General features: G+C 27.1%; 1 protein-coding gene across 1 annotated transcript; it reads left to right on the forward strand.

Moving 5' to 3' along the window:
- Positions 1–875: 875 nt before the first annotated feature.
- On the forward strand, positions 876–7757 carry nst (phosphoglucomutase 3-like protein nst). The gene is made up of 7 exons (XM_017901046.1): positions 876–1005; positions 1439–1509; positions 1613–2187; positions 2265–2546; positions 2657–2814; positions 4397–4705; positions 7171–7757. The coding sequence occupies exons 1-7, from the start codon at positions 911–913 to the stop codon at positions 7307–7309; spliced, it is 1629 nt and encodes a 542-aa protein (XP_017756535.1). The 5' UTR covers positions 876–910; the 3' UTR covers positions 7310–7757.
- The last annotated feature ends 4138 nt before the right edge of the window (positions 7758–11895 follow it).

An 11895-nucleotide genomic window follows, 5' to 3' on the forward strand; every position in this document is an offset into this window, starting at 1 on the left:
GAAGAATTTGAAAAATGTTCTTTAGTTATTTTTTTGCAAAAAAAAATTTAAGAAAACTGCAAAATCTGTGGACCAATCCACAGATTGTAAAGTAAAACAAAATTCTGAACAACCTCTATTTGAACAATCATTACTATATGATCTTAGCTTTCAAAAACGATTGATACTATGACATTGAACTCTGGCTGTACCTGTGTCATAAGTACAAAATCTATTATTTTATATTACTTTTCCCATTTCAATTTAATTAATTTGTTTTATTACATTTTATAAAAAAATTAACTAAAGTAATTAATTTGTTTAAATACAAAAAATAAAATTTATAAATATAAAAATATTTAGGGATATAAGGACAACATAATTTGTTGTTTTAATTTGAGATATTAACTTAAACAAAGATATTTAAAAAAAAATTTAATCAGTTTAATTTAATAAAACTAGATAGATAAATTCTTCTGTCTGATAAGGATAATATTATATTTTTAATATGTGATAAGGGGTGATATACTATTTGTATCAAATGTATGTATATCACGGTAAAAGTTAGAAATAGAATAAATACAATGTAATGTAAATTTTTGTTAAGAAATCTGTGCTTTTTTTCACTTTAGTAAAATATTTAAAAAAAGTCAATGAATAAGGTTAAATGGTTCACCATTTAGATAAAACATTTAGTATATTTTTATTGTGATATTTTGTAATATATATTAAAGTAAATTTTGAATTTCTAAAAAATTATTTTTATTGTTTTTTAAATTATTTGATTTTGCAGAATTGTAGTCTTACTACACTATAGTTTGTGATTCTACTTTCACTTTATGACATTTAATCCATACGGTAATAGCAGCTGTTATTGCACAAGTGAAAATAATTTTTATTCATATTTTTTTAAACAAAAAATATATATACGATGGACTTTTCGCGAGTAGACAATATCCTTAATGACAAATATGTAAAAAAATATAATGGCAATATTCAATATGGTACAGCTGGTTTTAGAACAAAGTAAGTATATTATTTTTACACTATAATGAATTTATAATTTCAATTTTTTAAAATTATTATATTGGTTAAATGAAAATATATAATGACCTTACATTTTATATATATTCTATATATAATAGCAAAACTCACTTTGCCTTCCTATGAAAAAATGAATATACTATTAGTGTTTATGGATCAGTTATTAATTTATTTAAAAATTAATAAATACAAAAAGTTGGTTTTGGCATTTATAGTAAAAATATTAATTTTTATATTAAAGGTATATATTATTGCTAAAAATAATTATTTTAAAAGATAATTCAATATTCATTTTTTGTCTTATGATATTATTTAATTTGATACGATAATATCTTTCCTTATTCTCAACTAATTATTGAATTAGGTAGAACATTTTGTATAAATAATTTTTATATATTTTACAATTTTTTATTAGAGCAGATGTTCTTGGACATGTCTTATATAGGATGGGATTATTAGCAGTATTAAGATCTAAAGTTAAAAATGGTAAGTTTAAACAAAATTTCATAGTACACACTTGTATATTTTATATTACTTATCATATGTTTTATTTTTGATGTTTGATTTTAAAAAATTAATTTTTCTGTAGCTGCAGTTGGTTTAATGATTACGGCAAGTCATAACTGGGAAGTTGATAATGGAGTGAAACTTATAGATCCTGCTGGTGAAATGTTAGAAGCAGCTTGGGAACATATAGCTACTAATTTAGCTAATGTAGATGATTCAAATTTAGTCTCTACAATAAAGCATATCATAAAAGAACAAAATGTTGATATGTCTATAGATGCACGTGTGATAACTGGTAGAGATACTAGAGAAAGCAGTCATGCATTATTAGATGCTGCTACTACTGGAATAATAGCTTTAAATGGAATTGTGCAAAATTTTGGTATAGTCACAACCCCTCAATTACATTATCTTGTTGTATGTATAAACACAAATGGCAGTTATGGTGAACCCACATTACATGGTTATTATGTAAAGTTATCAGAAGCATTTAAACGTCTAAGACATAAAACTAATAATGGACAATATACTGCAGAATTGTCATTAGATGCTGCTAATGGTGTTGGAGGTATTGTTATGAAAAAATTACAAGATTATCTAGGAACAACGATTACAGTCAATATGTACAATGATGGAAATGGAGAATTAAATTATATGGTATACTTTGTTTCTAAAATAGTTTGACTTAATTAAAAATAAATATTGTTGTATCTTAGTTAAATATTTTATTTTAGTGTGGGGCTGATTATGTCAAAGTTCAACAAGTTCCACCTGTCAATTTTCCTAACAAACCAAATGTTAGATGTGCATCTGTAGATGGTGATGCAGACAGAATAATTTATTTTTATTTAGACGAAAAAGATAAATTTCATCTTTTGGATGGTGATCGAGTAGCAGCACTTATTGCTGAATATTTTAAAGAACTCTTACAAGAAAGTCGTTTATCATTTCAGCTTGGTTTAGTACAAACAGCATATGCTAATGGTGGTTCTACAGATTATCTTTCAAATATATTGGTGTGTATATTTATATTTAGTTACACAATAGAATTTTGAAATATTAGTATCTTTTTATAATATGAATAACTATTAAATTTATATTTATATTTATATTTTTATCATTTTAGCAAATTCCAATTGCTTGTGTATCAACTGGTATTAAATATCTTCACAGTAAAGCACAAGAATTTGATATAGGAATATATTTTGAAGCAAATGGTCATGGAACTGTACTTTTTAAAGAAACTGTTATTGAAGCAATTAAAAATACTGTTAGAAATCCAGAGTAAGTTTTTTTATATATATGTGAATAGTAATATTTGCGTTTCATTATTATATTGCCCTACTATTACATATTATAATACATAATCATCAATCATTATCATACAAAGTAATTATGAGGAATAGTTATAAAGGAATACAAATAATGTTGCTTTAGTTATGATGATTTTTTCACTACTGTAATAATAGCGTGCAGTGACATAAAGAGTATATTGTGACATACTATAAAAAAACATAAATAAATTTAAATGAAAATTTCAAAAGATAGTTTTTCAATATTTGATTTTATTTTGTAGATGTTTACTTGCAACGGTATATATAACTCATTTTGTATGAATACATAAATGTATAGTTAGTTCGGGAAACACAGTGAGGTCGTAAATTATTTATCTTTTATAACCATCTGTAGTTTATAGTCGTAAGTTTAAAATAATTGATATTTTAAAAACTGCTGATTAATTTTCAATTCTGATTTAGTTCATTAACTCATTATGAATTTACTATTACTAAATTTTGTTTGATTTAGTAGAGACTTCTGTATCCGAACTAATAGGGGGACAAAAGTGGTCAGATATTGAAATTTTCGGATAATAAAACAACCCTTTATTTTACATTAAACTTTATTTATTCAAATAAGAATGAACAAAATGGCTTTTTTAGCTTCTAAGTCATATAAATTTTTTATTGTAAGAACGTGTGAAGGCACGGCCTCATCGTTGCTTTTGGGTGCTCTTTTTTAGACTTTACTGATATGATTATATTTAACCGGTCAAACACAGGAGAGTATTTATATACATCTAAAAACATTGTATCATGTATGTAAACATCGTTACAAAATGTGCGGATAACAGAACGTCCATATATTAGGGTATTCAGATAATGGGAGTACGGACACGGGAATCTCTATTACATTTTGAATATTTAAAAGAACTTAAACTTTTTGTAAACTACTGCTAATAGTACTTAAGAATGAAAAAAATTCGTTTTAAATTTATATTATATTACATTGATTAACATTCTAACTTTATATCACTTTAAAACATGTTAAACTCACAATAGTGCTTATGTAAACTATATACAGTAATTAACATCCATTACATTTTATTTATTTATATGTAATAGTCTAAACGAGTTACATGTTTATATAAAATTATTCAATGTTTCATTATAAGTTACTTATTATGACATGGCCTAATTGTTTTTACTATTCAATATAGTATGAAATATCTAATTAACGTTTTAAGATCATTTCTGAAAATAATTTTTCAATAACTAAAATATTTTCATACCAATTCAAAGTACAAAAAAACAGTGTACAAATTATATCATAATTTTCTTACAGTATGACTTATATTTTTTTGAAATATACTTTAAAAATTTAGATGCTAAAAGTCTGTCGTAATTACGACTTTTAAAAAACTTTTGTATATACAAAGTCTATTATTAAAATATTTCTGTTGAAACATTAAAATATCTGAGATATTTTTCTTCTTCGTTAAAAAATATTTATTTAAAAGAAATATATCTGTATAGACACATACACATACACACACGCACACACACATACACGTGTGTATATATTACAGATTATCTGCAAATGAGAAAGCAGCTGTTTCTAAATTAGTAAATATAATAGATGTGATTAACCAGACAGTTGGGGATGCTTTTAGTATTATGTTATTAGTAGAAACAATATTACATGAGAAAGGTTGGAATATTATAGAATGGGAAAGAATGTACAAAGACTTACCAAATAAACAATTAAAAGTAAAAGTTCATGATAAAAGTGTTATAAAAACAACTAATGCAGAAAGACAATGTATATCACCTGAAGGATTACAAGATAAAATTGATGAACTAGTATCACAATATAACAAAGGACGATCATTTGTAAGGTAACATATAATTTTTGTTATGTATAATAGTTATTAAAACTCTTTAACTAAATTGCAATTTTAATATAAAATATTAGCAAATTTTCAGTATATTGTTGCAGAAAATATTACAATATTTAATATTAGAAAGTAAAAATGAAATTATGTTTGTGGAAACAAAATCTTCAACTAACATTTATAACACTATAAATCCATAAAAATGATAAAAAGTTATTATTAACATTATGCCGTCCGCACGTCTAATCTAGACTTTTTCGTGTCGCGCCGGTAGAACTGACTTACATCATTTCGCTTATCGCCGGCGGTTTTTCGAGGTTCTTGTTTACTAATCTTATTGTCAGTTCCCATGTCTCAATCCTGTCCCTCTATTTTCTCGAAATTATGAGGATATACATATGTAAATAAGTACAAGATTTTTTTGTATTATATGTTTATCTATTTATTTATATTTTGTTGGATACTTAGTATTTATCTTTTAAATGAAACGAAGCAAAGCAATCTCCAAGGTGAAGCGCAACTCCACAAGATTTACACATTAAATTAGTTCTCCTAATTTTTTTGTTTTTATAACACACATGACACCTTCTGCGTTTTCGGTTGTTGGTTTCTGAAATACGTATCAGCTGGTGTTCCTTTATGTGGCCGGAAAGTCTGTTGATCGAATCACGACTGGAAGCAAGCGATGTACTAGGGACCTCCAAGTTCGCTTCACCAACAGGTGAATGATCTTTCATCTACGATTCGCATATTTTAAATAAAAAATCATGAAAGTGGAGATTCTTGGATTCTGTATTATAATGTTGTCGCAGTACGAACGCGTTGTATAAAGCGCAATTAAAGAAGTATAACGCCACTTTTTTTAACCATTTTATGGTTTTCCTGTATATAGGATAATAGCTCAGAAATTGATCAGCTCGATCTACTCCCTTCATATATTCATTGTAATCCAAAATACATGCGGGTTTTTTAATCGTACTATTGGTTTTTCTGCATTTTTTTTCTGTGTCAACTAAATTGGCATTGTGTATGGTAGAAATTGTTCTTATCATTTTTGTCTTCGATACTTTCTATACTTGCGCGAGTACTTCTCCTCTTCGTTGATATTTGGTTTTAAATACATTTAGTTTGGAGTTTTTCAATTTTGCCGGTAATCCCCTGTTCTGCCGCAGCGTTCCACAAACCCGAATTTTCTTCGTAAGCAAATTTTTCGCAAGTTCCACACTGTTATAGTAGTTGTCCGTGTATACAGGTGATGCCATTTTCTACCAGCATTTTTCAATAGTTTTATCACTGTATCCTTTAAAGGTTTTTTAATGCCTAAGTATATTTTGAAATGCGAAATATATCCCGTAACGGAATCGCACAGCATCCGGACAAGTATACCATACTTCGTAATTTTTTATGGGTTATAAACTTTAAAATTCAATCGTCCACGCCATGGTATCATTCTTTCATCGATTATAATATTCTGACCAAGATTAAAGTTTTCTTGAAATTTTTTTGTGAAATAATCAATTATACCTTGTACTTTGAAGAGTCGGTCGACATTATCAGGTATATTACTATTATCCGAGAAATGTAAAAACGATAATATCTGATGAAATCTATTGCGAGACATCGTTTTGCCAAATATTGGTGTTTCCAATAGTGGATTCGTCGATCAATAATCGTCCATCCTTGGTTTTTTAATGATTCCCATAAGAATAATCAGTCCAAACCATTTTTTTAGTTCATCTACCGTAACATCGAAAAATTTTGCACTTTTTTTATCGAGCTTCCTCCTGGTGGAATTTTGATCGTAGTACCTGTTCGTTTCGGTACTAAACATTCAAATAAGTCGTTCCCTATAAATAATTCCACGACATCCTCGATATTCTGTGCATCTCTAGGAAATACGTTAGGACCCGAAGATCCTTCGAATGCATTATTGTTTCTTGGTAAATCAAAATCTGACCACTCTCTACTCTTATCTTCGTCTGATTCTTCCGCATCACTTGGCAACGGTAGTGTTCGCCGAATTCTTCGTCTATGTATTTCAGATTCATCCGAAGATGTTACCCCATTTTCTTTTTCTGAAGACGTAATGTCTCCTAGTTCCTCACAATCCTCAAATTCGAATGGAACATCAGACAAGATGTCCACGCACTCATCACGTATAATTGTGTCTTCTCTTCCGTTTGCTATTGTCGAAGGGCATAGGCTTTTATGAAAACATAAAGTTGCTACGTCTGTAATTTACTACTCGTTCTGTTAGTTAAACAGAACACGCAATATTAGCTTTCGTTCTACAATTTTGAATACTACAATAGATCCATTGGCGCTTACGCGATAATTTCCGAATGGCACCAACGTGGAGCCACCGGAGCTTGCTCAATAATTTGCATATGGCACCAATGTGGAGCCACCGGTCGACATAGTGTTAATAAGATTTATAACAATTATATAATTTAAATTTTTATTTGTAGACCATCAGGAACTGAAGATATAGTACGAATATATGCAGAATGTGAAAATGTAGATGATGTTAATGGATTAGTTATGGATGTGGCATACTTAGTCCTCAAGCACACAGGTGAAGTTAAACCTGAACCTGAATGTTTATAATAAATACATTATAAACACGCATACATTTATACTAGTATATAATTTTGAATAATTGTAATTTATATAAATTTTGAATTGAATATAGTAATCTTTATAATACCCTTTGTTAAAGTATGAAAGGTTACTGTATTCAGGTGTATGTAATAATTATAATAGCATACACTAATACTGGGTTACATTGTAATGCAATCTGCTTGGTTAAATTGTAAAGGAGCATCCTCACTCTTTTTCCACTACTCGATGTTTTGAACTCAGAATCAGTGAAACCTATTGCATATGTGATACAGTTGACAAAGAGGGAGGATCGGTAAAACCAAGGGAAAGAAGATAGATATAGTACAAAGAGATGACAAAGGCACATAAATCAACTATTTTATTGCTGAAATTACGTTAATTAATATAATTAATATTTCTTTATATCATATTTGCACTTATTTTATTTGAAAGACGCCCAACAATGTATTAATACCATTTTTACACAAAAATAACAAAAATTGTAAAAAATTAAATTTTTCTAATGATAATGTCTCATTAAAGTATCAGATTTCAACTGTCACTATTCGATACACAATATTTATCTTGCTTTCTCTCGTTATATTTTTTGTCTTTCTTTATCTGGCAGTTTGAATCAGTTTCCGAAGAAAAATAGGTAACCTATGCAGTTACAATATAACGCTGACTTCTGACTTTTTCCATTTACCAAGCATTATTACATATACATATACATATACGTATACATATATATATATATATATATATATATATATATATATTTATAGTCCAGCACTGTATGGTATATATATATATAGTATTTATATTTTATATACACTATGAAATGCTAAGAGTACAGTGTAAGAATTATATTTGTTAAAACAGTGACTATTTTGTCCAAACTTAATTTTAGAGCCATTTGTAATGTAGGTAATATGTAAATAATAAAAAATCAATTATTATATTAAATATTCGTTTATAATATCATTTTAAGTTTATAAACATTTTTATATTTCTGTTTACATTCAACTTTACTAACTACTAATGGATATCATTTTTAGAGGTAAATATATTTTCCTAGGATTAAATCAGTTTTACTTTATTAAATTACTTTATTAAATTACATTAAAATAATTTAATACTTTAATATCTAAGTTTAATATCAAAGTCAATACAAAAGTTTTCTTCTTCCATCAATTTTAAGAAGTATTTATTCAATCTAAGGTAGACCCAGTTTATGTTTACATGTTTCTAATGTCAATCATCGACTATATGTAGTGTTGTCTATACGCGAGCGCCCTCATTGAACTATTTGGCAATTGCATGTTTTGTCTCGCAAATACGTTGCTTATTATTAAATTTACAAAATGTATGCCCTAACAAAACCTCTCTGCATCTGTAGACTACTTTTTCAAAAATAACGAAGTTCTTTACAATCGTATTATAAAATTACAACATTATTTAATATTCCAAATCAATACTTGATAATGTAAAATATTATATAAATACGACATATATTAATATAATTTATTTTTTAGTAAGATATACAGTAGCTCACAAAAATATTCGAACAATATATGTATTTTGAGAGAATACTTAAAAATTCCGATTTTAATAGAAATATACGTGTACACGAGGCATAACGAATTACACGTGGATCAATCATTTTTTATTCACAGATATCACTTCACGTAGGTGAAATCATCACTCGAATTTACAATCCGATCTCGATTTTATTAAATGTAATTGTATAGTGGTGCGAGAGCGAAGTTTTTCAAATAAAATATGTTTAATTTTTAGTGCTATTACCAATCACAAGTGCACTTTACAGTAAAAATTTCTCTCTGTAAGATCTCGTTCAAGAAATAAAAAAATTGTTTAAACTTTAATCCGTGATAATCCCTGTTAATGTCATTTTGTGCTGATAAATAAATTACTTCAAGTGAAACTCGTTATGCTTTATGCATACACAAACCTTCGTTAAAATCTGAATTTTTAGGTTAGATAGAAATAAATGGAATAACCTTCGCACAAGAATTAACGCATAAAATTGATCCAGTAATAAATAAGTAATTGTAGAAAAATGCTATTTTAGTTTTAGTTAACAACGTATTTACCTGATTACCTGTCAAATTTCAAATTTTTCTAAAACAAAAAATTTTTAACAGAAGATGGGGGGTAATTAAAAACGAAATTCTGTATGTGATTTTTAATGTAAACATTTAAAAGTTGGACCAAATATTTCTCAAACTCTGAACATCAGATTAAATTATTTAGAACACGGTTGCCCAGTCATGGAGAAAAATAATGATGTAATCCTGTAATTTGTATTTTATTTAAAAAATGAAGCTTAGATAAAGATATATCAAATTTTAAAGTATGTACTTAAACCATATTTGCTATGTTGGTAAATGCAAATATTCGTCGACTTCAATTACTTTTTTTTATCAAACTAATTATCTCCCTTGGCTTAATATATTTCTTTCGTATATTCAAATTTTCTTTACATTTAAATATATCCTACTAGTAAATTTATTTTTCGATTTTTTTAATTTTTAGAGAACATATTTCTGAATTACAGATTAAAGTTTACGCGTGGCTAATGAACTTAAAGAATATAAAATAAATTAAGATGTAATATTTGTTAACATTGGAACATCTTTCGATGACTTGACAAAAACCATATTTCAATTTTAAGCATCTTGAGAAAAAGTTTTGTTTAATAAAAAATCAGGATTATCTTTATATCTTTTATAAACTAATATATAAAACTATATCATTTTGTTATTCGATGTTATAGGTGAAAAATGAAATAAAAATTTATTCATGATATCAAAATTGCATTCCTGTAATAACTTAGAAAAATATTTTTAATGTAACAGAGTTCGTTACTAAATCATGTAACGCATAAACGTAATACGGTACTTCATATTAGTAACTAAATGCAAATTATAAATTGATAGTTTTGACTGTGCTTCGGATGTACATATTACATGTTTTAATACAAATAGAAAAGACTCTAGTTGCATAGAAACTAGATGCCAATACAAATTACGTTTTCCCTGGATAAATTATTTCATTGGGAATATGATTTTTGCCTTAAAATGTGGATAAACGTACTATGTATGAAAACTTTTCTATGGTAGAAAGGTAGACGTAGAATACCACTGGGAAATACATATAATTTTTAAATAAAAATATTTCTTTTAGATAAAGAGTTTTTTTTAGATTATCAATATTAAGATATTAATTTTATTACAGTTCTAAAGAATTGAATTCCGTTCTTAAATTTGGAAAAGGATATAGGTTTAGAACGTGTGCTCTTTGCAACATAGGATTTCAGATGGAGAAGGAATAAAAAATGCAGAGAAATTTTAATCAAGGTTGTAATCACTTTGAATCACATATATGACAAAACGAAATCGAACGGTGAAATATATAAATTCTGACTTGAATTACCTTGATATTTATATTTATAAGAAAATTAAGACTATAAAGTTCCCTTTACTTTGCATGAGTACCAAAACACGAGTACGAGAAAAACAGAATACTTTTCATCTCGTTATGCCCTAAAGAAATAATCCGATTTATTCTGAATATACCAGGTGGTACACGTATATCGAAATACTGTACGCGTGTCAACATATTCATATCTTGTTTCATGTGATTGTTTCTGTACAAAAACATACTCGATTACTCGATTACTAATTTGTATCAATTAATTTATTTCAATTTATGTAATATTGTAATATGTTAGCATGATATAAAAATTAGATGAAACTAGCTAACATTAAAAGAGATGCAAATGTGGATAATCATTATTACCAATCACAATTGCGAACTGATAATATGCGTACTTAAAATAAAACCCGACTTTTGTTCTTTCCACAGGTATGATACTATAGAGAATTAGATAGAGAATTAACCTACTTTTAGTTATCATTTTCTGGTACGTGAGTTTGTAAACATCGATTGTGGGATTTCAACACGTTGTGCAAGAATTACACGAATGATATAAATATTTTTCGCAAATCTATTATTTCCTTTTATAGCCAGTTCAAAAATTACAGCAATTTATTTAATCTCGTTATCGCATAAGCTTATTATGTTCTGTATGTTGCAATACGTATAACGTTGTATTATTTAATTATATTTGTGTAATAAAAGAACTAGTTCTGTACATAAATAAATCGATACCAAAATAAAATAGAATATTGAATAAAAAAAGAAATTTTTGTTTATCTTCGTTGTTTAAGATTACATTCTGATCTGAATCTCGTCTAAAAGATATTTTTTAATATTATGGATATGTACCTTCGACGAGAGCGAGGTAGATTTTTTGCAGAGGCACTAAATGGCAGAAAAGTGGCATTTGTTAACGCATATAAAAATCTATAAATGAAAGATATAGGAAAAAATTTTCCACTTAGAATTTGTTTATTCGAACAATCGCAAGCGAAGCATACACATAACGAAATACATCAATCTTGGAAAAATTACAATTATGCTAGAAAAAATTGATATATTTTGTAATTTAAATAAGATTTTATTTCATCGAATGATATTTTTATCCAATAAGCTCGTTTTTAGTAATT

The sequence above is a fragment of the Eufriesea mexicana genome, unplaced genomic scaffold (genome assembly GCF_001483705.2).
Source record: "Eufriesea mexicana isolate 0111107269 unplaced genomic scaffold, ASM148370v2 scaffold1457, whole genome shotgun sequence".
Classification (NCBI taxonomy): domain Eukaryota; kingdom Metazoa; phylum Arthropoda; class Insecta; order Hymenoptera; family Apidae; genus Eufriesea; species Eufriesea mexicana.